The sequence below is a fragment of the Orcinus orca genome, chromosome 3 (genome assembly GCF_937001465.1).
Source record: "Orcinus orca chromosome 3, mOrcOrc1.1, whole genome shotgun sequence".
Taxonomy (NCBI): domain Eukaryota; kingdom Metazoa; phylum Chordata; class Mammalia; order Artiodactyla; family Delphinidae; genus Orcinus; species Orcinus orca.
The window spans coordinates 26,869,948-26,897,695 of NC_064561.1; the positions used below are offsets into that span (position 1 = coordinate 26,869,948).

General features: G+C 49.0%; 1 protein-coding gene and 1 pseudogene across 3 annotated transcripts in view; both read left to right on the forward strand.

The window, feature by feature from the left end:
- Nucleotides 1-27,748, forward strand: part of SH3PXD2B (SH3 and PX domains 2B) — a 112,657-nt gene that overhangs the window by 18,892 nt on the left and 66,017 nt on the right. For all 3 annotated transcript variants that reach the window (XM_049708093.1, XM_049708092.1, XM_012533838.3), the window contains exons 2-3: nt 12,436-12,516; nt 26,016-26,091. In XM_049708093.1, coding sequence (XP_049564050.1) covers nt 12,436-12,516; nt 26,016-26,091 — 157 coding nt within the window. The remainder of the gene's footprint in view (nt 1-12,435; nt 12,517-26,015; nt 26,092-27,748) is intronic.
- LOC117202238 (uncharacterized) lies at nt 12,626-12,725 on the forward strand (annotated as a pseudogene).

Here is a 27,748-nt window from a genome sequence, read left to right on the forward strand (position 1 = left end):
TTCGTTTCTGTGCGAGGGCTTTCTCTAGTTGCAGCAAGCAGGGGCCACTCTTCATCGCGGTGCGCGGGCCTCTCACTATCGCGGCCTCTCTTGTTGCGGAGCACAGGCTCCGGACGCGCAGGCTCAGTAGTGGTGGCTCACGGGCCTAGTTGCTCCGCGGCATGTGGGATCCTCCCAGACCAGGGCTCGAACCCGTGTCCCCTGCATTAGCAGGCAGATTCTCAACCACTGTGCCACCAGGGAAGCCCCCCTCGGTCCCTTTGTTAAATGGAGGGGTTGCTCTAGAATCAGGGATGTGTGCCGTACACATCCTCCCAGTCCCAGGTGCCCAGGGCAGACATTGCTAATGGAGCACGGATCTCTGTCTTGCTGATGTTCCTTTCTCACAGCCCTTGCAGGAAAACAGCCCCAACTCTCTGTCCCACTGGTGCCCTCTCTTTAGATGTTTTCTTTGGTCTCCCAGGTCATTCCAGGTTCCCCACCAGCACTGTAGAGCCAGGAGAGGGCTTCCAGCTTGAGAAATGTGGGCTTGTTGGCCTGTAAACAACAGAGCCCCAGACAGAGCGAGAATGGCAAGGAGTTCACTAAAACAGCACCGCCCTCATTGTTGATCATCCTACCGGCACCATCACAACGTTTGGCATAGCCACAAACCCCCTGTACTACATATTCTTAATTCAGTAGTCTTCAAAGTGACTCACTTTTTTACTTCAATTATTTTTAAAGGGAAACTTTAGCTGTCCACCATAAATGGAAAACCAGCAGCCCTCGCTAGAAATAGAAGGAAACTAAATAGAAAGGAAGAAGAAAATCAGTGTGTTAAAGTTCTTCCTGGCAAGCGTTGCCTGCCGTGAGGTCTTCTGTCCCTTCTTCAGGAAATGAGACCAGCAAGTGTTGGAAGGGGTGTTGAAAAGCCGCTATTGCCAACTTTCTGAGCCAGTCAGGGCCGGAAGGGAATGGCAGAGACTAACTTTCTCACTATGGGATTCCCTGCAGTTTAGTGCCGAGCCCTGAATCACCTAAAACCGGCCGGTGTGCCCGAGCTCCTGCATACGTTGAGACAGTGATCTAAGGACTGTCACTTTGAAAAGCGCTTGGACCAGACCCTCCCCCAGATTTAAACCTCTGGCCACTGCAACCCAGATCAAAATGTAATCACTTTGTCATGTGACTAGTGCAGAAGCCACACCCCTTCTAATTAATATCAGCGGGGAATTACAACCAGATTCTTTGCCAGCCCTAGAAACCCCACCATAGAGATTTGCAAAGCAAAGTGAGATTGGAGGACATTCCCCCGTGCCTCGGGGATCTTATTCACTGGGCAAAAACACCTTCTCATGTTCTCTAGTTCACGTGATGAAAGCATATGAGATCACAGTGCTCCGGAGGTGGGGCAACAGCTGTTTCATATCATCCTGCCCTGGGGATGGCATATCGATGGAGTTCTGGGGCCTTTCCAAGAGTTGCGGCCATGGGCAGAGGTGTGGGCCAGTGGGTCTGCAGGGATAAGGCATGTCAGTTAAGCAGAGCTGCCTGGAGCTCGCCTGTTTCTGTTACGTAGCCATGCCCAGGCCTGGCTCCAGCTGTTGTCCAAGGGCCTCTAAGCTTTGTTCTGTTTTAAATCTTTATTCATGGGTGACCTGACCTTAGAAATGGAACATAAATTTCTTTGTGTCTAGTGGGATCCCTCCAGGCACTGGGAGCCCACACTCCATTGGGCTGGGTTGGACCTGCCAAAGGAGGTGACTGTGGAGGAGTTAGGAAGCATTTGTGGAACATTCTCCCTCAAATCCCAGCCACAAGCGGAGATTCTAACCAACACAGATTCCATTTCTGGAGCTGTAAAAAAATACCTCATTCGATCTTTGCCTGTGAGGTAGGAAGGATGAGTGTCCTTATCCCCATCTTTCAGAGAACACAAAGGCTCAAAGGGGCAAAAGACTTTCCCGAACTTAGAGTGAGGTCAGGGCTAAGACACCCTCTGCCAACTCCCAGCTTCCTCCCATCCCACACTCCCACCTCTGTCATCAGCTGTACCTGCACCCAGGAGGTGCTCCGTGATCTGGAAGGATGTTCCAGAGGAACGGCCCTAGGACTGAGCCGAGATAGTGAGGGAAGATGGGGTTCAACCTTGGTGTTCCAGACGAGAGAGTGTGTCAGAGACACATTTCTTCCTGTTCTCCTAGGAAAGTGACATTTTCGTTCTGATTATAAAAGAAAATACACAGTAGAAAATCTGGAGAATACAAGAAAGCTTCAAGAAGAGAATTTTTAAAGTCTTAACATATTCCTACCAACCCAGAGCAAACCATATATATACATGTTTATATATATATATATATATGTATATATATATATGTATGTATATATCAGTGGTTTATAGACATACACACACACTTTATATACAATATAGTCCATCCACATTATTTGCCGGTTCCATATTTGGGAATTTGCCTACTTGCTAAAATTTATTTCTAATCCAGCATCAGTACTTGTAGTGTTTTCCCGGTCGCTTGCAGATGTGGGCATGTGCGTGGCCGCAAAAACCGTGTGGCCTGAGGTGCATTTCCCCAGCTGGGGTTGAACGAGGCAACCTCTGCCTTCTTGTTCCAGCTCTTATACTCTGAACAGGTGTCTTTTTCATGGTCTCTTTATTGCCACATTGTATACATCTCGTGCTTTTTTTGGTCATTTCGCTGTTTAACATGGCCTCAAACCTAGTGCTAAAGGGCTGTCCAGTGTTCCTAAGTGTGATGTGTCTTTTGGAGGTGTTAGGTAAGCTTCGTTCAGGCATGAGTTACAGTGCCACTGGCCATGAGTTCAAGCTTAATGAATCAACAATATACATTAAATAAGGTGTCATTAAACAGAAACGTACAGCAAGGCTGTGTATTGATCTTTGGATGAAAATGTTGTGATCAGAGGCTCACAGGACCCCAGCCCTCATTTCTCCTGGTTCTGTGTTCACTAAGTCGGCCTTCACCGTAATACACAAATGAAATATACACAAGCACACACATACACTTATATACTGTATACATAATTTTTTTGAGATTAGATTGTTGTTTTAGACTGTTCTTTTACCTAAGATAATGCCTGAACTTTCCCCTGTATCACAGAATTCTTTTAGTGGCACACAAACCTTCTTCATGCTAAGAGGGAAATGAACTAGAAGGCCAGTCCCCTGTGTCATAGCGGCCCTGGGTGGGCAGGTGGGCCCTAGAGGCAGGAGCTAGAGTGTGGACGGGAGCCAAGCAGGGCTCTCCCTGCCTCTCCTTTCTCTGCCTCTCCTTCGTTCGTCCCTCTCTGCAGACCAAATGTCTGTCACAAACTGGAGGTGGCTCAGGCCGCAGGAGCATCCTCTCGGATGGAGCTGATATATTCAGGTCTGATTTCAGGTTCCCGAGAAACTGACCATGCCTGGACCAGTCAGCTGTGGCTGTGAGATGAAACAAGTGGTACTTCTCATGGAGGTGGGGGTCCACAGATGAACTTTTGGCATCTGCCAGGGGGCTTTTTTCTTTTCTGTCTTCCAAAAGCAGTCTAAGTTGAAGAAAAGTGGCCTCTGGAGGCCCTGGGACAGGGTGGTCCTCAGAGGACAGGGGTCACTGTGGCCCAAGCTACATGACACCTAATTCCATCTATGAACAGGTGGGATTTTTGACCCTCTTTATGGCAGCTCCTGGCAAGTCAGACTGACCTGGGACTCCCTGGGATGGTCCTCACCCCCAGGTAGAGGAGGGAAGGCCAGGGCTGCTAGAGCCCCGGCACCAAGCAGGCTCACATGTGTGGTGGCCCAACATTTGCTCCCCTGCACTCAGGCTGAGGCCCAAGGGTTGGGGTGGGAGGTGGCAGGGTCTCCCCCCCAGACACCAACGGGGAGGGATCAGGGCCCTGACTCACCCAGCAGCTGGGAGACCTGTGCCCCAGACTCAGGTGAGCTGGACCTGTGTTCCCAGGCCCTGGAGGGACAGTCCCTCTGCACCCGCCTGGGGCCTGGAGAAGACAGTGGAAGAGGCAGCGCCGGGGGGAGATGGGGACAGATGGGGACTGGAGGGTGGGCTGCAGGAGGGGCTCACCTGTAGAGACAACGAGCAGGGGCGAGGTCCCCTCAGCTCTATGTCCCTGTGTTTAGCTCAAAGTGAGGAGGAGGATGATAGCTTCTCTTTATGGAACATTTACTGTGTGCCAGGCCCCAAGCCCAGCACTCTCCATGCATTTTCTCATTTAATCATCACACTGTAACGATCCCCGTTTTTTACGGAGCAGGAAGCTGTGTCGCAGAGAGGTAAAGCTGCTTTCCCAGGACCATGCAGCTAGTTGAGATGGAGGCAGAGGGTGAATCCAGGCCCTCTTAAGCCCTGAACTCAAAAGCCTCCCAGCAGGCTCTGAGGAAGAGGTAGAAAAATGAGCAGCCATCTCGTTGGTCCAACGGTGGCCCAGCTACTGGGTGGGGGCGTGATTCCCTGGTGCAGCAAGGCCGTCAGGGTTAGAGGTAACCTGGGTCAGAGTCCTTGCTCTGCACTGTGTAGCCTGTGACCTCAGGCAAGTCACTGCACTTCTGCGCCTCTATCCCTCTCTAGGACAACGTGGGAGGTATTAGCCTGGCCTGCAAGCTCGCGAGGATTTGGCGGAGACCAAGACCCAGTCATCTACCCACCTCGACCCCAAGCACCCTGGCGTGGCTGACTTAGAGGAAGTTTAGAAACCCAGGACTTCTGGCCCTGGTGACGCAGAGGCCCTGTGAGAAACCCGGACCTGGGGAGTCTAGAATTTGCAAATCACGCAGGCCCTGATGCTGAGGTTGTGTAAGAAGGGATTTTGCTGGTGGCTAATTCCGGTTTAAGGCCTCCTCCGTGGCCCTCGGACACCAGTGTGGTCTCTGTGCTTGCTCATTCCCAGAGGGAGGGGTTGTGGTGAAGCAGGACAGGAGCCAGAGAGGGCTTGACTTCTTGGCATCTTCGTGTCTTCTTCATTTTTTTTCCACAAAGTACAGACTTTCCATTGTGCTCAGAGCTGGGCATACAGCATTCGGTGTATGTACAAGACAAGCATGGTTCCTGCTGTCAGCAGTTGCTGTAAAGTGTAGTCGACTTTGTGATGGGACAGTAGGTGCCAAGGGGCATGCACCAGGGAGACCCAACCTGATATTGGTGGGGCGGGAGCAGTCAGGGAGGGTTTTCTGGAGGAGGTAGCACTTGAGCTGTGCCCTAGGAGTAGACTTGTAGACCATCCCACATTCTGGATTTATCTGATTGTTTCCTGACGTGTCATTTAGCTTGCTCCTCTCCCTCCTGTACTTCCTATGAAGTGAAACTTAGGTCAAGAGACTTGAGATTCAGGTTAAATATTTTGGTGACGATACTTGACAGAAGGTTTTGTATACTTCCTATTGCATCACCTCAGAGTCTAATTATCCCTCTTATTGGTCACGCTAGGTTTGATCCCCTATTACAGTTGTGGTCGCCAGATCTCTCCCTTGAAAAGGGACATTTTTCCCTTTGCTACGAGACTAATCCCTGGGGTGATATCTTCACCCCGTATGACTCTCCTTTTCTCCAACAACCTTTCACCCCATGGTTCAGCCTCCATCAAGGATCTTTCCAGAGTGGCTGTGCCGTCTTTTTATCCCCCCAGCAATGTCTGAGAGTTCAGGTGGTCCCACATTTTGGTCAGCACTTGTTTTTGTCAGTATTTTTTTCTATCTTAGCCATTCTAATGGATGCGTGGTGATCCTTCATCATGGTTTTAATTTGCCTTTCTCTAATGGCTAATGATGTTGAATATCTTCTCATACACTTACTTGCCATCCATATATCCTCTTTTTTTTTTTTTTTTTTTTTTTTTTTTGCGGTACGCGGGCCTCTCACTGTTGTGGCCTCTCCCGTTGCGGAGCACAGGCTCCGGACGTGCAGGCCCAGCGGCCATGGCTCACGGGCCCAACCGCTCCGCGGCATGTGGGATCCTCCTGGACCGGGGCACGAACCCGCGTCCCCCACCTCGGCAGGCGGACTCCCAAGCACTGCGCCACCAGGGAAACCCTCTCTCTCTTTTTTTTTTAATAAATTTATTTATTTTATTTTTGACTGCGTTGGGTCTTCATTGCTGCACGCAGCGTTTCTCTAGTTGTGGCGAGTGTGGGCTACTCTTCGTTGCAGTGTGCGGGCTCTAGGTTTGCAGGCTTCAGTAGTTGTGGCTCGCAGGCTCTAGAGCACAGGCTCAGTAGTTGTGGCACACAGGCTTAGTTGCTGCACGGCATGTGGGATCCTCCCGGACCAGGGCTTGAACGCGTGTCCCCTGCATTGGCAGGCAGATTCTTAACCACTGCGCCACCAGGGAGGTCCCCATATATCCTCTTTGATGAAGTGTCTATTCCGATCTTTTGTCTATCGTGTAATTGGGTTGGTTGTTTCCTTACTGTTGAGTTGTGTTTTTTTTTTTTTTAATATATTCTGGATATAAGTTCTTCTTCAGGTATGCAGCACGTGTTTTGAGGGCTACACCAGGGAGAAAGTTATAAGTGTCACTTCCAGGCAGCATGACATGCACTATGTAAATCTCTGAAGGAAATCTGCTTATTTATTTATTTACTTATTTATTTAAATTGTGATAAAATATACATAACATAAATGTTACCATTTCAACCATTTTTAAGTGCACAGTTCAGTAGCGTTAAGTACATTCATATTGTTGTGCAGCCGTCACCACCATCCATCTCCACGACTCTTCATCTTCCCAAACCCATTAAGCACTAACTCCCATTCTGCTTTCCCCAGCCTCTGGCAACCACCATTCTACTTTCTGTCTCTATGAATTTGAAAACTCTAACTACCTAGTATAAGTGGAATCACACAGTATGTGTCTTTTTGTGACTGGTCTTTTTCATTTAGCATAATGTCCTCAAGGTTCATCCATGTTATAGCATATGTCAGAATTTCCTTTTTTAAGGCTGAATATAATATCACACATTTTGCTTATCCATTCATCTCTCAGTGGACGCTTGGGTTGTTTCTGCCTTTTGGCTATTGTGACTAATGCTGCTACGAAAAAGTCTGCTTTTAATTGCTTAACACCAGGCCACTGAGTATTAACTGGGTTTGGGATATAATCCAAAAGCCAAGGTCAGATGTGTTAGGAATGCTTTGGTTGCAAGTAACAAAAACTAACTCATACTGACTTTAAATAAGAAAAAAGGTTTGGGCTTGTGTGTGTGGAATGTCCGGGATGCCAGGTCCAGGGGTTCAAGCAGTGTCACAGGACATGCCACTTTTCTCTCCCTCTGAGCTCTGCTTGTTTCTGTGCTTTCTACATCTTAAATCACGGTGTAGAGTTCTCCCAGCTCGCCACTGCAGTGGCAAAAAGGGTCTCTTTCCTGATCATGCCATCAGAAGTCCCAGAATTGAGTCTCATCAGCCTGGCTTGGGTGACGTGCCCATCCCTGAACCATTGTTGGGATCAGGGACTGGTAGATTCTGGTTGGCCGGGCTTGGGACACATGATACTCCCTATCACAAAGACTAGGGGCGGGAGAAATGTGACCCTCCAAGGGAAATCAGGGGCTATTACCAAAAAGAGAGAGGAGGTACCAGATAAGGAGAAATACCAGATACCTGCCATGAGGGAAAAGCGAACTGCACAGCTCATGTGTGCCGGGCATTGGCAAAGCCCTATATGTACCTTAGTTATTGCAGTGAGTCCTCCGGGGAGATTGCTGTCCTCATTTTAGAGAGAAGGACACTGTGGCCAGAGAGACTGGTACCTTGTGAGTTTCACCAAACAGCAGGGCTGGCATTAGAACCCAGTGCATGGGCTCTTTCACCAGCCCCCAGACCGTGGGCAAGGCCAAAGCCCTACATTGGGACAATTCTCATCAAAAAGTTAGATCTGTGCCTAAAAATGCAGACATTGTGCTCAGAGGTTGATTCCAATAAACCAGTTAGATCTGCTACAGAGTTCTTGTACCATAGGGACAGACTTTAAAAATTGTAAACAGGGCTTCCCTGGTGGCACAGTGGTTGAGAGTCCGCCTGCCGATGCAGGGGACGTGGGTTCGTGCCCCGGTCTGGGAAGATCCCACATGCCGTGGAGCGGCTGGGCCCGTGAGCCGTGGCCGCTGAGCCTGTGCGTCCGGAGCCTGTGCTCCGCAACGGGAGAGGCCACAACAGTAAGAGGCCCGCGTACCGCAAAAAAAACAATTGTAAACAAGGGCTTCCTTGGTGGCACAGTGGTTAAGAATCCGCCTGCCAATGCAGGGGACATGGGGTCGAGCCCTGGTCCAGGAAGATCCCACATGCCACAGAGCAACTAAGCCCATGCACCACAACTACTGAGCCTGTGCTCTAGAGCCCGTGAGCCACAGCTACTGAGCACGTGTGCCACAACTACTGAAGCACGCCTAGAGCCCGTGCTCCACAGCAAGAGAAGCCACTGCAACAAGAAGCCCACACACCGCAACAAAGAGTAACCCCCGCTTGCTGCAACTAGAGAAAGCCCACGTACAGCAACAAAGACCCAACTCAGCCAAAAATAAATAAATAAATAAATAAATAAATATTGGGAGATTGGGATTGACATGTATATACTAATATGTATAAAATGGATAACTAATAAGAACCTGCTGTATAAAAAAATAAATAAAATTCTAAAATGCTGGATAAATAAAATTTTATAAAAATTAAAAGAAAACTAGAAAATATTACTGACAGAAATGAAAAAACACCTAAATAGAGTGACACACCTAAAAAAAAATAAAACTAAATAAATAAATTTTTAAAAAATTTTAAACAAGAGATCAAGAATGAATTATGTAAGCAGAATTTGTTTTTTCTGTTTATGGGTGTATGTTTTGGGTTGGTTTTAAAATCTTTGATGATATTTTATTTTATTTTTTTCTTGTTTTTAATCCACATTGGCATTGTCCTTCACAGATAGTCATACAGACTTTGTTTATACATCCCCCAGGATGGGGACCTTTGGTAGGGTATTTTCTGGGACTCCATTTACCCATCTGGAAGGTGGGGCCATTGGGTTGGCTGAGTTCCATGGTCCCTTTCAGATATGGAAAAGCCCCCTTGCTAGTTTCCCTGCCCTTTTTCAAAACCATTTTCTGCACAGCGGCCAGAGGCATATAGATGGATATTTTTTTAAAACATACATTAAATTATGTCAAACGCCTCCTCCCCAGCCCCCTGCACCCCTCAGAACTTCAATAGAATAAAAATCCCTCACCGTGGCCTATAAGCCCTATAAGACCCTTGTGATACAGCTGCTGCCCCTCCTGGCCACATCCCCTTCCCTGACAGCTCTGTCCTGCCATAATGGTCTTCTGGTTCCTCAAACATTCCAAGCATTTTCCAGCCTGCGTGTCTTCATTTGTACTTTGCATTCTGTCTGGAATACACTTTCCTCAGCTCTTCCCCAAGCCAGTTCCTCAGCCTTCAGGTCTCAGTTCAAAGGCTGCTCCCTCAGAGCAGTTCCCTTCCAAGAACACCCTCCACCACCATCCCCATCCTGCGCTACCACAGCAGGCTTTGGGGTCCTTCCTAGCACTTACTGTAACTTAAATTATATACATATTTCCTCATCTGATGGTTTATTGCCCATCTTCCCACTGTCCAAGGGCAGGGTCCGAGGCTGTCCTGCTGCTCATTGTAACCCAGCACCTGGCAGAGGGCCTGGTACACAGAGGTGTTTAATAAATGTTGTAGAGTGAATGAATGAATGGGAGCCACCCTAAATCGACACGCTGGAGGCTTGCTTAAGCAGCATTGATGTTTTCTTTCTTTCTCTCTCTCTCTCTTTCTTTCTCTTCGTTGCTGCACCTGGGCTTTTCTCTAGTTGCGGCTAGTGGAGGCTGCTCTTCGTTGCGGTGCGCGGGCTTCTCATTGCGGTGGCTTCTCTTGTTGCGGAGCACGGGCTCTAGGCGCGTGGGCTTCAGTAGTTGTGGTGCACGGGCTTAGTTGCTCCACGGCATGTGGGATCTTCTTGGACGAGGGCTCAAACCCATGTCCCCTGCATTGGCAGGCGGATTTTTAACCACTGCACCACCAGGGATTCCCCTGTTTTCTTTTTAATAAGACTAATGACTATTCAGGTGGCCTTGGAGACAGCTCTTTTTGTCGTAAAATCACTTTTCCAGGGTGACTCTGCCTCCCAAAGGATGCCCTGCCCTGTCTTTTGGCTCTATGAGGTACCCAGGACTAGTGGACACAAACAAGGCAGGGGGAGGTGGGATACCTGAATCCCTGGCGTTGAAATAGTCTGTCTTTCTGAACTGGGGCCGGGTAGACACTGGGGACTCAGAGTGAAGGGTACTAAGATTTCTTGAACTTTTCCTCTCTGCAAGGAGCTCAGAGCTTGACCTCTGATAATCATCACAATTCTATGTAAGATGGGTTCGATGACCCCGTTTTACAGATGGAAACTGAGGCCCTGGGGGTTAGGAAATTGCATGAGTCTAGAGTCCAAATGCCTTCCTTCCTGCCTTGCTTCGCTGAAATGAAATAGATGTTGGATTTAGGGTGGTTGTTCCTGGTGAACCCCTTAGCTGGGCATTCAAGGGCACCTCCCATCTTGTCTTGATTTGTCTTTACATTTTTCATCTCTTCTCACCTGGAAAATCTTCTCCCATAAGTCCCTGGTGTTCACAATGGGCTCTGGCTCTGGCCCCCCATAGCTCCTCCTTTTCCTGTTTTGAATGAAGGTATCCTAGCAAGAACTCATTTGGGAAGAGACTTTGTCTAAAACCGCTTTGGAAACCACTGCTAGGCGTGGTCCCCCATACTCCCTGAGCTCGTCTTTGCTCCACCATCATCCCTTACCACCGACGGTCTCTTCTTTCCTCTCCTGCTATCTAGATCTACATGTCCTTCAAGGTACACCATGATGACTTCAAGCTTCAGAGATCTCTCCCGCCCCCCTTCCTGCATCCGTCAGGACTAAATTACATGTGTCAGAAACCCAGCTTAAACTGGCTTCAGAAATAATCCCAGAGTGTGGGTGTTGCCCAGGATTTACTGGCTCAGGAAACTGAACAGACAAGGAGTAGATAGAGCTACAGGCAAAGCTGGACCTAAGGGTCAGACTGTGTCATCAGGATTCCACTGATACTGGCCTCATTCTCAGGCAGGCTCCTCCCAAGCGATGATGAGATGGCCCCCTGGCATCTCCATGTTGCATCCTAACAGCCTAGAAACCTCAAAGAAAGAGAGCTTATCTTTCTCAGGGGTCAGAGCAGAAGTCCCAGGGCTGATTCTTACTGGCTGTGATTGGCCGGGCGTGGGTCATGTGCTCACTCCTCAACCAATCACTGTGGGCAGTGGTACCCACCTTGGTGTCTAAGGGACTGTGTTGAGGTAGGGAAGGAGGCTCCCAGGAGGAAAGTCAAGGCACTCTGGTTGAAGGAAAGGTTAATCAGTACTGGGCAAAAAATAACAGACGTCCCCTGCGTCCATGTTACTTATCTTCACTTATGCACGTGCTGTCTCCGCAGCTTACCCTCCACTCACAGAGGCAGGGGCCCTGCCTGTGTACCCCCCTGGCCTCTTTAACAACACTTAGCCCCTCGTGTTTATACAGCATTTCTCTGTTTCCAGATAGCTTTCACATATGTATGTTTTAAGTGTCAAAATTACCCTGTAACCACAGATAATTTGTGCAAGCCAGGAATGGATGTGCTGATCCCTTCTCCCTTGAGTATCCAGGTGGTGTCCAGGGCCACCAGAGCCCCCAGCCAGATGCTGTGACCTCCTGCTGCCACCTTGGTTTGCCCGAATTTGTTGTCAATGCATTATTTTCTGTGTGTGCTGTGTGTGCTGTGACAGAGATTGAAAAACGTGGCCCTGTGGTTTATAAAGTGGCTGCCTCCATCCTCCGTCTTAATCGAGTCCTCACACTATGCTGGGAGGCAGCGGAAACAGATGCTGTTAACCCAGTTTACAGATGGAGAAACTGACATGCAGAGGGAAAAGATGAGTCAGCCCAGGCCCCAACTGGAGAAAATGGCGTGATGGCGTAGCTTATGAGAAATACAAGAGAGCTAAGAGCCGCAGGTTGCTGTGCCTTCTGACAAGTCCAAGTTTTAAGAATGATACTGACAAAAGAGCCAGCCCTGGGGCTTTCTGAATCGAGTGGGGAGTAAGAGATCGTGAGAGTAACAGCGTCTCCTGAGATGAGCAGGGTGCTTATGCTTTCCTATACCTGATTTCATGGAATCCTTTGCACAGCTCTCAGAGGTGGGGGGTATTTAGACCTATTTTATTGAAGAGGAAGCTGGGGCTCAGAGAGAGCAAGTAACCCGTCCAAGTCATACCGCTGGTCAGGGGCAGAGCTGAGATTCAAACCCAGGTCTTTCTGACTCTGAACTGCTTTGGTCTTGAGTCCTGGAGATGGAAAGACCCCCTTGGTGTTCACGCCTGTCTCCATCCCTCTCTGCAGGTCTACATCATCCGTGTCACGTGGTCCAGCGGCTCCACGGAGGCCATTTACCGGCGCTACAGCAAATTCTTTGATCTCCAGGTAAGGATTTGGGGTCTCCGGTGAGCTGCAAGGTGGGGAAGAGTTTATTTGGACTTACTTTCCACTTTGACTTCACAGCCACAGTGTTCTTGTTTAAAATGATGTCTATGCACTCACCTCAGCAGCACATATACTAAAATTGGAATGATGTAGAGAAGATTAGCCTGGCCCCTGTGCAGGGGTGACACGCAACTTTGAGGAGCGTGTCTGGGGACACGCTGGGGACATAAGTAACGGGCTGTATTGCCTTATGCTTTGATATTCAATGTTTTCCAAATAAAGGCTCCTGTTGAGTGCTCCAGAACGCAGGCTGACCTGGAGACCGTTTCTGTTGGCCTTGAAGTGCAGATCTTGAACTGGTGTAGTCGTGTTGAGTGCGTTCAGACCTCGTGGACCTGTTCTGATCTCAAGACAGACCACGTCTGTTGCCTCACCTTGGCCTCCTCTTCCCATCAGCCTCCTCGCTCGGCTCCTAAAATGCCTGCCGTGCTCCCAGGGCACCGTGCTCGCCTTCTCCTCTCCTCTGAGGCCTTTGCATTAGCTCTTCCTCGCCTGGAACACCTCCTGCCCCCTCCAGCCCCCTCGTTGTCTCATCCTCTGGGAAGCCTGGTCTGACTTCATTCCCTGGCCAGCGAAGGCCACCTCCTCTGCACCCCACAGCTCTGCATCCCTCTCTCCTGACTCTGTATTGAAGTTGTCTGCCTGTCCCCCTCTAAACTAGGACTCTCATGGGCAGGAACCACATCTTCATTATCCTCTCTTTCCTTCATGTTTTATTCAAGGACACTGTATGTATCCAGTGAATGTTTGGTGAATGAATGAATGAACAAACGAAGGAATGAACTATAACCCCCATGAGCACCGCCAGTCTCACAGGAAGCCTATGTGGACAGCTCTGTGTCAGCCCCTCCCCAGGAGGGTAAAAGATCTCTAATCAGCATTATCCTGACGTCACCAAAGGCCAGCAACTCAAAGCAAGTGTGTCATGAAAAGTCACAGTGCCTGATACGATGTAACAAAGTTCTTTAGAAAACACAGACCTCAGGAGGAGATGGGAACTTGCCCGGCTTCCTGAATCCATGAGTGTTCCCTGCCACTTGGTGAGGGGCTCACATAGCTCACAGGCCAACGTAAGGCCTCATCGAGATGACTGTCTTCTTTCCCTCTGGGTACCAGTTAGGATGCTTTGGTTGCAAGGGACAGAAACCCAACTCAAACTGGCCTAAGTAGATGGGGGGATTTAGGGGGCTGGTGTGACAGAATGTCCTGGGAGAAGGAAACTGGCAGGCTTCAGGTGAAGCTTGATACAGGGTTCTCCTCTGTGTCCTCTCACCCAGCTTCTTCCTCTTGTTCTGAATTCCCAGTTTCCTGATGTTGCTTTATCCTCAGATCCCACATGGTTGCACAATGCTCTGGGCTCACACTTAGCAGGAAAGAGTGAAAGGTCACTTTGCAGAAGTCCCAGCAAACACAGTGTTGTGTTTCATAGGCTCATCTCGAAGCCAGTCGGTATGGTTGAGGAATGTGATGGCCAGTGGGCTTATCCGGTCCCTGCTCTGCCTCTCAGTCAGGGAGGTGGGGACTGAGACCTGGAGAGAACAGCTGTGATCCGATGTAGAGAAGGCATTGTGGGGACATCAGGAGACAGCCCGGGTCCTCCACACACCAGCCTGTCTTTCTGCCTTCCATGTTCTCTCTGGAGGTGATATTAACCACCGTCATCCTTGGTTGAACAGACCTAATCTGTTCCTAAAAATGTCAAAGAGAGAATTTTCAGAGCCTGTGCGCCAATATTTTAAAAGGGGGAGGGGAGATAATAATGTGCCCCTAACCTGTTTCCCCAGTATCACCAAACAATCTACATTATAAATTGCCAAGTCATTGCATACTGGACAGAAGTTGACACCAGTTACCTAATTACTTAATATGTAATGAACTCATAAGTGATGTTTTGTGTTCACTATGCAACAAACCAAACAGTATCATATACAAATGATATTTTTCTTCTGGTCCGCAGCAAACATGTACCAAATGTCAGTACCCAAAGAGGCTCTATGTTAAAGATGTTAAGATACCATCTAAAAGGGACTTGGCAGGAGCAGACACGGGCATGGGCGGGGGAAGGGCTGACCCTGGAGGAAAGGCAGGAAAGACGATAGCAGTAATGCCCAACACCTCCGAAAGTGGTCCTGCGTGAGAAAGACAGATCCATACCCCCTTGCTCAGATGCAAGAGTGATTGATGTGATCCATTTCGGCAGGTCTTTAGAGCGTGGGTGTCGGGTAGATATTTTGCAAGTCGCTAGACTGATTTTTCATGCACCGAGGGTCCATGTTACAGGGGCAGCAGTGCTACCTATATTTTTGCTTTCAGAGGCCTCTTGCCTGCCTGATGCTTCCAAGAAGGAACAGAGGGGGCAGAGATGAGTGACATGGGTGATTGCTAGCCTAGGGCTTATTGGCACCCACAGAGCAGACACCCACTCAGCTAGCTTAGGCAGAGAGAAGTGGGGGTGGACTGATGAGAGGAGGCCAGTGTGCCCCCACGGAAACCAGAGCCAGGAGTACAGCCGGCCTCACAGGGGCCCAGAACCAGCGACAGAATGACCCACTGGAAGCCTGGCAGCTCCCGGGCCGTGTGTCCCGTGGCCACAAGCTCTTCCATCGAAACTGCTCCCTTTCCCGCCAGCCCCTCTGGACCAGCTTCTTCCGCCAAACAGCACCTTCAGTCCCCAAGTTGAAGTGCCCTTCCCTGGGTCAAGGCACTGGAGTTGGTGGGTTCGGCTCCAGTCTCTGGAAGAGAGCATCTGAGTGTCAGCCTCCTGGGTCAGAGTCCACCCCCCCGAGCCTGCTAGCTGTGGCCAGAGGGGTGGGGCGGGTGGGACAGCATCATCTAGAGGAGGAGATTCAATGAGAAGAGGGTGGGGAAGAGGCCCTGGTGGCGCGGACAGAAATGCTCGCTGCTGCCCTTTGGCAGCCTACAGGCCAGGCGGTGTGTGGGGAACTTGACTGTGTTACCGAGTTCCCTATTCCAGCCTCGCCCGGGGCTTCAGACCTTGACTTCTGGGGTTAGGCAAACCTGGGTTCATTCACATCTCAGCTTTGCCTTTTCAGGTCTCAGCTCAGTGTCACCGCTGTATGTTTCTGAGCCTCAGTTTCCCCTCCACACACTGTATTAAGAATGAAAGCACTTTGCTCACATCTGCCGTGACAGTTCAGTCAGTTGTGCTTTGCTCGGTAAGCGTTATCTGTCATCTGCTGTCGCTCTGCTCACATGGGATTTGCCCAAGGTGACATTGTTTGGGAACGTTTTCGAGCCAGGGTTGGATCACAAGGCATCCTGGTCTGAAGCCTGCATTCCCTCCACTCTCCTGTTCAAACTCAACTTTCTTATTTCTACCAGAACTTAAAAGTGAGGTTTCCTCCCCTCCAACCCCAGCATAATTAGTAAGAATTGGAGGTTTGCTGCAACATAAATAGCTGCCTTAGAGTCTCCTCCCGTAACAAAGTCTTCTAAAGACGGGGCTTAAGCCAGCTTTAAAGAGTCCCAGATGGGCAACTGGAGTGGGAGAGTCCTGGAATTCCAGAGGGTCCTGCTGTCCTGGAAATGGCCTGCCCTGCCCCCGAGCCCCGCACCTGAGAGAGGGAAGCTGGAAGAAGGGGCTGATCCCAAGGACCAGGCAAGGAGGCCGGCCCGCATGGGGCTGCGACACCCTGAAGTTGGATGGTTTCATGATTCCTCCCTCCCTGTCTGGCGAGTAGCCTGGGCTTTTGCAGCAGTAACTTGGCTGAGAGCATGGGGAGGGTCAAGCTTTCGTGGAGGAGCAGCTCGGCCAGTGTGGCGTAATGGAAACAGCAGGCGACTCAGTCAGGAGACTTGGGGCCCAGCCACCTGTTCTGTGTGGCCACGGGCACACCCCTTAACCCCTCTGTGCCTGATGGTGATTTCTTCATCAGTAGCATGGGGCTGATGCTAGGGAAACAGCTGGCATTCCTGAGGTACTGCCTGCTCAGCATCAGGACGTAGTGACTCATTTAATCCTCATGTCAAGCTTATCAAATGATACAGATGAAGAAACCCAGGCTCAGAAAGGTTAAGTCATTTGCCCAAGGCCACACAGCCGATGAGCATTAGAACTCGGCTTTGAAGCTGGGCAGGCAATACCGGGGTCCACAGTCTTGGTCACGCTGCTCTTACCAGTGGCTACTTCACGAGGCTCCTTTGGAGTTAAAAGTGATGACGTGTGTCCGGAAGAGGCAAATCCATAGAGACAGAAAGCAGATTAGTGGTTGCCGGGAGCTGGGGGGAGGGAGAAAGGAGGAGAGACTGTTAATGGGAACTGGGTGTCTTTTTAGGGTGATGAAAATGTTCTGGAATTAGATAGTGGTCATGGTTGCACAACCTTGGGAATATTCTAAAACCCACTGCATTGAACACTTGAAAAGGGTGCATTTTATGGTATGTGACGTATATCTCAATTTCTTTTTGTAAAAAAGTGATGATGTGTGTGAGAGCAGTTTCTGGGCTGTCGAGCCCTGAGCTAATGTCAGCTGTTGGGATTATTGATAGGCGTGGGTTGCTGCTAGGAATTGGCATGAAGATTAGAGCAGGCGGTGATGCCAGTTTAATAGAGTGGTTAAGACCCTGGGCTTTTATCCAAATGCTGCCACTTCCTGGCCATGAGACCTTGTTTTAGTCAGAAGTGTTTTAGTTGCAGATGACAGAAACCCAGTCCATATGGATTATTCAAAAATTACATTGATTAGCTAAATGGAACTGAGAAGACTAAGGGCAGTTGGCTTCAGGTATGGCTGGATCTAGGTGCCACAGGGTGAACCAGGACCTGCCTTTCTCCACTTCTTGGTGTCCTCTGTGTCCAGGCAGGGTGTTGTCTGGTATGGTGGCAGCCACAGCTCCCAGCTGTATCCAGCGGTCAGCTCAGTGACTTCAGGGAAAAAGAGAACACCCCAACGGTTTCAGCACAAGTCTCATTGGTTCATCTTGGGTAATGGCCAGGCCAGTCAGGGCCAGCCCAGGAACTGGAGTAGAATCAGCATCACATCCATGCTGACTAATAGAGGAGTAGAAGATTCCCCAGAGGAAATCAGAGACCTGCTGCCAAAGAAGGGAAAATAACCTGTAGATGACAAAAAAGTAAATGTCCCCTCTGGTGGGGGCAGGACACTCAGGCAGAGGAAACAGTCTGCAGAGAGGCCGCTGGGGTAGAAGGAAGGAGCATGACTCAGGCTCCTTCATGGGAAAAGAAACTCACAGTCACCAGCAAGAAAGTCCCCTTTCTGACAGATCACCTTCTGATATGATTTCCCAACTCCCTTGTCTTAGCTGGACTCTAATAGTCATGCCTACCACTACTGGTTAACATCTGGCAACGTGTCTCACTCACGTGAGGGCGCTCTGGCAACATGTCTCACTCACGTGAGGGCACAGGTGGTAGAGCCCTGGGCTTGGAGTGGGAAGACCTGGTGTCAGGTCCCAGCCCTCTGTCTGACTGGCTGTGTGGCCTTGGGCAGGGCCCTCAGCCTCTCTGAACCTCTCTTTCTGCCCTCATCTCGGCACACTCTGGAGAGTCTATCAGAGTGTAACAGAGGGAGCTGGCCTCCGAACAGGGCACTGGGTGGGGACAGGAATGCCTGGAGAGCTGAGGGCAGCGCCTAGCGGAAATGTGGTTGGTTGAGTGATGTCATAACAATATCGGCGACTGTTTACTACAATGCACTAGATGTCCATATATACGCCATCTCATGTAGTCCTCACTTAGAGGCCTGAAGTCAGTGTTGTGTCCACGTCACAGATGGGGGAAGGGAAGCTCAGAGAGGCAGAGTCACGTGCCTAAAGAGGAGCATGGCTGGACTCAGGCCCAGGTGTGGTTGAGTCTGAAGCCTGTGCTCCTGCCTCCCGAAGGTCCAGGATTGCCTTCGAATCTGTCTGCTCTTAGAGTTCTGTCCTCTGAAGGCCCGTTCGGTACCTCCCTGTGAGATGCGGGCATAGTCTATCCTGCAGAGGACTGCTCTGAGCAGAGCACGAGCCCTGCACAGACACACCTCGGATGTGTGACGGGTACACTTTACCCTGTGCCATGTGACCTTTGCCCTCTGAGTTTTCCCACTAGTTCATTGCATCCCCCAGGCCGAGGGTCATGGTCATCCCTGGAGCCAGGTCTTCCCTCACAGAGGGCACAGTGAAATGTTTGCAAGTGTTCAAAGAGTGTCCTCTGTGCCAGCCAGGGAACTCAGGCAGGGCTTGCTTCCTGGAGGAGGTGACATCTGAGCAGGGTCTTGATAATGAGTAAGGAGTTGCCCCACTGACAGGATGGGGGAGGGAATCCCACACAGAGGAAACCATGTGTGCAAAGGTGCAGAAGTGTGAGAGAGCAGGACTGTGAGCTGGGCATCTTGCAGAATTCCGACAGTGGGGGTGGCGCCAGGGGGATGCACAGAGCCAGCTGGCTCACCCTGCCCGGCAGGGAGTTCTCGAGAGAAGCACCAATGACATGTGTCCTGGAAGCAGGAACACTCCATGCTTAGGGGACCGCTTCCAGGCACGGGGCTTTCCGGGGGATCCGTTTCCCAAACGCAGCACATCCCAGAGCTGAAGGCAAGCCGGAGGCGGCATCTTGACCTGTGCCTTTGTTTTTCCCCAGAGAAGGGAACCGGAGACAGGAGAGGCTGTCCCAGGTCACACAGCAAACATCGTTTGTTTCCAGTTTCTGTTGAGATAGAACTGGCCTGTCCCCCTTCTGAGAGTTTTGTAGCCCCAGATGCACTTAATGAGCTTTGGGGACTGTCTGCCCAGAAGCCCCCAGGCTCCACCGCAGAAGCCAAGGGGAAGGGAGTGTTTTTCTCCCGTCTTTTCTGGGAGCAGGTGTAGGAGGGGCAGGGCTGAGGTTCTCGCTCCCTAGGCGGGCCTTGCCCAGCTGGGAAGACATCCCAGCGAGCTCCTAGTCAACACCTGGCCTAGGATTCCACCAACCATCTATACCCAGATACTGCCTTTGCTGAACCCTGAGACACACTCTTTCCCCAGACATTGTCTTCTGAAATTGGGGTGTGCCTCCCACATGTTTTATATGCTTAATGGAATATTTGTTCCCTTCCATCTGAAAAGCCGTTGCCGTATTGATGGTATAGAGCTGAGAAAATACGGTGGCTGCCTTTTCTTCACACAGCACAGTCATCCCTTGGTATCCCTGGGGGAACTGGTTCCAGCACCACTCCCTTCACGCCCCTCGCCCAACAGATACCAAAATCTGACGATGCTCAAGTCCCTCATGTTAAATGGCCTGGCATTTGCTTATATCATCCTCCTGTATACTTTAAATCATCTCTAGATTACTTATAATACCTAATACGATGTAAATGCTATGTAAATACAAGATAAATGCTATGTAAATTGTTGCCAGCCATGGCAGAATCAAGTTTTGCTTTTTTGGAACTTTCTGGAAGTTCCCCCCGCCCCGAATATTTTCGATCTGCCATTGGTGGAATCTGCAGATATGGAACCCAAGGATGTGGAGGGACCAACTGCAATTCTTAATTTGGAAAACAGAAAGAGGCAAGGTGTGTTGGTCAATTGCGTCTAAGGCCCAATGCAGGTTCTGTTGCCGCCACCTGGAGCATAATTTCTCCTCTCCTAGACAATGGCTGACCAAACCAGTTAACCACTTTTTCATTCATTTGTTCATCCATTGATTCATTCATTCTTTGCATAAATATATCCCAAGTGCCTACCACGTACCAGTGAGGGGGGCGGGGCAGGACACAGGGCAGCCTAGTAAGGGGGTCGGGCTGAGAACATGCTGCCCTGACTGGGAGGGACAGCAAGGAGGAAAGAAGTGGACGGACAAGGAGGGGCGGCAGGCTCCAAGGGGCATGTCCAGGGGCATGCCGACATTTAGACAAAGCAGCTCATCGAGGGGACAGAGTCCCCAAAGACAGCCAACCACGTGCTGTAGAGCAGGCCCAGCTATGTTGTAGCGTCCTGCTCTGAGAACCACGCAACTCCCCGCCAGCCTGCAGCTGCCCGCGATGGTCACCCCGGCCCTTCTGCACTGCCTGCCCTTGCTCTTCTGGGACGCGAGGCCTTTGTCATAGTGAGGGAGTAAACCCCTCCCAAGTCCAGTCTGCCGCTAACACAAACCACGTGTGGACCTCCACGCCAGCCTCCACGGTATTTTCCTTGGACAGCCTGTCTCCTCTCCCTCCACCACAAGCTGTGTCTTAAAAACTGCTGATGGAGTGTTCTCTCGTTCCCCTTGTGATGTGGCAGCTTGACGTGGCTCCCCCTCCCTTCCTACCCCCCAAGACTGACTCACTTTCCTCCTCAATTTTCAGTCCCCTGCACCCTCAGCCCAACTTCCTTTTACTATCTGGGGGGAGGGGTGTGGACTTTCCAGTTTCCAAGGATACCGTCTGCAGTTGGACTTTGCCCGGCATGCCTCTGGTCCTGCCGCTGCAGACATCCCGGGTCTGGGGGGTCCCTACAGAGGGTCTGGAATGCCACCCATGTCTGTTTCAAAGCCTGTGAGTGCCAAGTGTGACAGTTCCCTGGATAGAAGCAGCCTGTGGCCTGTGAACCCAGACACACTAAGACCAAAAACAAAACAGCTCGCAGGCCTCTGATCACCTGTCCTCGCGAATAGCAGTCATACAGATTGCAGTTACCGTTGACGGGAGGATAAAATGAAATAAAGCTAGATACGGCTAAAAGAAGAGAATGAGTCCAGCCCTGTGCCACTAGTCACGTGAGGCTATTTCAATATAAATTTAAGTTAATTAAAATTAAATAAAATTAAAACGTCAGCTTCTCAGTCGCGGGAGCCACATTTCAAGTGCTCAGTAGCTAGCCCTCCAAGGGCTGGTGGCTGCCATAAGGGACAGCAGAGATATAGAACATCTCCATCATCGTAGAAAGTTCTATTGGAAAGCCCAGCTCTGGCCACTGAGGAGACCTGGGTAGTCGGAGGAATTTTACCAACCTTAAAACACAGCCTCATTGTGGAATATTATTCAGCCTTAAAAAGGAAGGAAATTCCAGCACATATTATGAAACGGATGAACCTTGAAGACATTATTCTGAGTGAAAGAAGCCATACACGAAGGACAGATACTTATATGCAGTGCCAAGCATAGTCAGATTTATAGAGATAGAAAGTAGGATGGTGGTTGCCAAGGGCTGGAGGAGAGGAATGGGGAGTTAGTGTTTAATGGATATAGAGTTTCAGTGTGGGATGATGTAGAGGTTCTGGAGATGGAGGGTGGTGATGGTTGCACAACAGTGTACTTAATGCCGCTAAATTATACACTTAAAATAGTTGAAATGATCGATTTTATGTTATGTGTACTCAACACAAAAACACACACACAGTCTCAGTAAATAATGAACATTTTTCCCAAATAATTCTCAGAATAACATTCATTGCAGGCAGAGTGCAAGGAGGGGGCATTTCTTGTTGAGCACCCAGTGCATCCCCACTTAACAGTTCACATACAACATCATTTACACAACCCCCCTGCCCGGCAGACTGTGTCTGTCATTCTGCAGGTAGTGAATCAGACTCATCAGGCGAGGTCTCTCGCCAAGGACACACAGCTGGCCTGAGGAATCATTAGGATTAAACCCCAGGGCTGTCTGGTCCCCAGGGATAATGTCTGTGGTTAGAGTTTGCAACATTAAACCCAGGTCCGCTGCCTCAAATTAATAACACTTGGGGAGACACTTCAGCTCTTTGAGCTCCACTTATTTGGATAGAAGCAACTGAGGACACAGGGTGGGAGAGTAACTCTCTAAGACAGAGCTGTGAAGACCACAGGGAAATACAGTGCTGGGCAGGGCTTCTTAAGCCAGTGTGTGCACATTCAGATAGGGACTCAGCAGGAACCTGGGAGAGCGCATATAAGTGGGGTACAGTGGACAGATTACCTTTAAAAAAAAATAGTTCCCCTGAATGGTGTTCCAACACTGTCTTCACAAATAAAACTGAGAAGGAAAAAAAAAGATAGTGTTAGGTCAAACCTATAAATCTCTAAAAAGATGCTGCAGCTAAGATTGATTAATCACCCTGCCTTTAAAAAAGAAGCACGCTGTTTGCCTGTGCATGGAATATGAAACTTACCTGGTCTCAGGCTGATTTTTCATGTTCATGTGACACTCCGAAGCTGCCTAAGAGAGTGATCTTAGGGGAAAAGAATGGGATTTAGATTAAGATACCTGAACTGGCTGGACCACCACTTAGCTGTGTGACCTCAAACAGTTCATTGTGTCCTGCTCCCCAGTTTCTCCATCTGTGACATGGGGGTTGTCCATTGCTTTCACAGGATTATTATGAAGGACAGATAAAATCATATGTCTGAAAAGGATTAACTGTAAACAGTCAAACCAGTTAGCAGTGGTTACTAATTATTATTTAATATTAGTAATGTGAATATTATTAATCAGAGGTACTCAGCAAACATCTGAAGCTGCCCCCACTCCCAAATTTCACTCAGATGCGTTCATTGGTCTAGCCAATTTTTATTGAGTGCCTACTATGTGCCAGCATTGAAAAGCTCCTGGATTCAAAAAGGGAAGCCTCCCTTTCCAGCAAGGCCCACTGTGGCCTCACCAGCTGCTGAATGATGTTGAACCAAGCATTTCCCCATCACCGCACAGCACAGAATAGGGGCCAGTTGGAAATCACAAATAAAACCACAGCCTCATGGGCAGCCCTTTAGGGTTGCCAGCCAAGCTGAGTCTGACCCTCCTACGCAGGGGTGTCACATAAAACAGTGCTAAGGAGGCAGGGAGCTCCAGCCTGGAAAAATGGCCCTGTTTCCTGAGCGCTGGGGAGCAATCCTTTTTAATTGCCTTAGTAGCATCTCAGAGGCGGGTGAGGCAATGGCAGAGAAGCTGTGGGCTTCTGTCTCTGGCCCTGCCCCTTGCTGGCTGCAGGCCCATGGCAGATTTCTTCACTCCTCTGGACTTCAGTTCCCTGGATAATAATGTCCACCTTGAATGGGGTATTCTGCAGATTTCGTGAGAGGATATGTCTAAAGAATCTAACCTGTGCTTGGCATGTAAACTTGTTTCTCTTCTCTCCCACTTCAGGTCTCTCCTCCCTCCCCCTACACTATAGCTGTGCTTACTTCTCCAGGCTATTCGAAGCTGCTTTTATGCTATCAGAGGGATACATCTTTTTTTTTTAATTGAAGTGTAGCTGATTTACAATGTTATGTTAGTTTTAGGTGTATAACATAGTGATTCAGTATTTTTTTTTTTTTTTTTTTTTTTTTTTTTTTTTTTTTTTTGCGGTACGCGGACCTCTCACTGTTGTGGCCTCTCCCGTTGTGGGGCACGGGCTCCGGACGCGCAGGCTCAGCGGCCATGGCTCACGGGCCCAGCCGCTCCGCGGCATGTGGGATCTTCCCGGACCGGGACACGAACCCGTGTCCCCTGCATCGGCAGGCGGACTCTCAACCACTGCGCCACCAGGGAAGCCCTGATTCAGTATTTTTGTAGATTGTACTCCACTATAGGTTATTAAAAGGTAATGGCTATAATTCCCTGTGCTGTACAATATATCCTTGTTACTTATCTATTTTATACATAGTAGTTACTATCTGTTAATCCTATACCCCTAATTTGTCCCTCCTGCCTTCCCTTTCGCCTTTGGTAGCTACAAGTTTGTTTTCTATGTCTGTGAGTCTGTTTCTGTTTTGCATAAACATTCATTTGTATTATTTTTTAGATTCCACATATAAGTGATATCGTATAGTATTTGTCTTTCTATGACTTATTTCACTAAGCATAATATTCTCTAGGTGCATCCGTGTTGCTGCAGATGGCAGAATTTCATTCTTTATGGCTAATATTCCATTGTATGTATGTATGTGTGTGTGTATATGTCTATGTGTATACACACACACACACACACACACACACACACCCCACATCTTTGTTTTTTTTCCTCTCGTGAATTTGTTTTTGTTGCTTCTTAATCCAGTTGTCTATTGATGGGCATTTGGACTGCTTCCATGTCTTCGCTATTGTAAATAGTGCTGCTATGAACGTTGGGGTGCATGTATCTTCTTCAGTATATACCCAGGAGTGGGATTGCTGGATCATATGGTAGTTCTATTTTTAGATTCTTGAGGAACCTCCATACTGTTCTCCATAGTGGCTGCATCAATTTACTTTCCCACCAACAGTGCACAAGGGTTCCCTTTTCTCCACATCCAGAGGGACACATCTTGAGTGCCAGAGTGACTTTCTCCTTGAGGTAAAATGATGGGCGGGCCTCTCACATTCAGCCATCACTTCAGGAGGCTCAGGACTCCCTTTTCTTCTGCTTGAATCCTGGGCCCATATACTAATCAGGATGGGTTACGATATGCTGCTATGACAACTAGCCTCACTGTACACAGGGTTTATTTCTCACTAGGGCTACATGTCCATCAGAGGTTGTTGGGGGCTCTGGACCCTTGCTGGCAGAGAAGCAACACTCTGGAGCATGGCCATCACGTGGCAGATGGAAATGAAGAGTGGTGAAACAAGCACCAGTCCTAAGTCTTCCACCCCAAAGTGAGCCACGTCTCTCCTGCTCACAGTTAATTGGCCACGTCCCACTTCAAGGGGGTGGGGATGTACAAATCTACCAAGCGCTCAGGAGAAGAACCAGAAATCTGGTGACAGCATTTATGACCACACAGCCCAGCTTTAATCTGTAAAGCCATGTTGGCAGTTGGTATCATTATGGCCAACTAAGGATGAGGCCCGAGGTATGTCACTTCCCCCGACCGCAAGTAGCAGATCCTGGTGACTTTGTATATCCAGTCAGATACTTCACATTTATTCCTTAAAATGTCAGAGAGGCATTTAACGTTATCAGAAAACATGAAAGGTTTTCGTTTTGGGTGCCCCATCCCTGTGCTTCCTCTAGCCTCACAGCAAGCCTGCACCTACCTCTCTAGATGCTTCCTACACCACCCTGCAATGACCATTCTACTTTTCAGTCTCTCTCTAGACACTGAATCTTTTTATCGCTGCACCCCATGTGCCTGACACAGAACCAGGCATGGAGCTGAGCTAGCCTGGGGAATTCTTAGTGGGGCAGGGGCGTGTCATGATCTCGCAGGTAATGATTAATTGAGTCTCCATAGTTTGTTCCTGAACACAGCCTGGCAGTTCTTAGGAAACAGGATGACCTGCCATCTGTGGAATTCTGGGGGCTCTGGGGCTGTTGTTCATGCTTCAGGTCCTGTGGCTGGAGCGCCCGGGGGAACTGAGAATGGTCTCTCCCAGCTCTGAGCCTTCACTAGTCTGGCAGCTGTGGACCTAGAGGATTGTTTGCATGGATATCCTAGGTCCAGTTGACACTGCCTTCCCCATTAGTTTGGAAAACTGAACAAAGTGAACTTTTAGATATCGAATCACACAGTTCACATAATTCCTTTAAAACGTCAGAGATGCATTTATCAGGTTTTTTGGTTATTCTCCCCATTTAGATGCAGATGTTGGACAAATTTCCCATGGAAGGAGGACAGAAGGACCCCAAACAGCGGATCATTCCCTTTCTTCCAGGTAAGTGAGACACATGCTCTCAGATGGGGCCTCTGGGCTCCCAACACAGCTCTCAGATCTCTCCCCTCCTCCTCCTTGAGGCATTGTCCCAGTGACCAGACCTTAGTCATTTGTTGAAATCAGTGCCTAAGGATATGGGCTTTGGAGTTAGATGCTATGCTGTTTACCAGCTGCTTGACCTTAGGCAAGACACTTCACTTCTGGGATCCTCGGTTTCTCCCATCTCTAAAATGAGAATAATTCAAGGTCATACAGTTTGTGTAGTGAGTGGCATCTATTATAATGGCTACTGTATTTGTTTTCTTTCTTTCTTTTTTTTCAATTGGGGTATAGTTGTTTTACAATGTTGTGTTAGTTTCTACCATACAACAAAGTGGAGTTCCCTGTGCTATACAGCAGGTTATTAGTTATCTATTTTATACATATTAGTGTATATTTGTCAATCCCAATCTCCCAGTTCATCCCAGCCACCCCCCACCCCCTGTATTTGTTTTCTGTCGTGCATAACAAATTACCACCCAGTTAGCAGCTTAAAAGGATACACATTTATTATCTCACAGCTCTGTTGGTCGGAAGTCCAGGCAGGCTCAGCTGGGTTCTCTGTTTAGGGTCTTAAAAGACCAAAGTCAAGATCTTGGCTGGACTGGGCACTTACCTGGAGGTTCTGGGGAAGAGTCTACTTCCAACCTCATTCAGGCTGTGGACAGAATTCAGCTCATTGCAGCTCTAGAACCCAGATACCTGTTTCCTTCCTGGATGTCTGTTGGGAACCCCCTCAGCTTCCAGAGGCTACCTGTATTCCTCATCCATCTTCAATCTGGCAACAGGGCACTGAATCTCTCTCCCGTGCTTGGAATCTCTGACTTCCCCTCCTGCCACCAGCTGGAGAAAGCTGTCTGCTTTTAAAGGCTCATGTGATTACCTTGTACCCACTTGGCTAATCCAGGATAATCTCCCTCTCTTGAAATGAACTGAGGCATATCATATAACATGGAGTGAGATTCCATTGTATTCACAGGCTCTGAGATTAAGGTGGGACATCTTTGGGGGGCCATTTAAGAAATTCTGCCTGCCTGCATACCTGCCTGAGTGGGCCAAGCACCTTCTGAGTGTCAGGCACTGTGGAGGAGTTAATGCAACCATGGCTGGTCCCTGCTCTCAAGACATTCAGTGTCCCCTTCCCCCCCAAAAAAATTCTTACCAAAGGAATAATGTCAAGGCTTCAACTCAAAAAACTGGGTTACCCAAACCAATGTTATAGCTTCAACTAATAATAGCTACCATTTATTAGATCTCTGTTGTGGGCCAGTCACTGGGCTAAGTGCTTTACATTCATCAGCTTGTTTAATCCTTAGAACAATCCTGAAGGGCAGCCATTACTATGCCCATTTCACAGATGAGGAAATTGAGGCTCCAAGAAATTATCATCACTTGCATAAATGGCAGAGCTGGGATTCAGTCACAGGTATGGCAGGCTCAGAATTCATGCCCAAAGTCAGACAGCCCAGGTTCAAATCCCAGTGCCCCTAATCATCTACTCTGTTTCCTTGGGTAAATTACTTAAGCACATGGAGTTTCATTTCTACATTTGCACATTGGAGATCATAGTTGTTCTTAAATGATAGAGTTGTTAGGAGGATTAGGTAAGTGCCTGGTA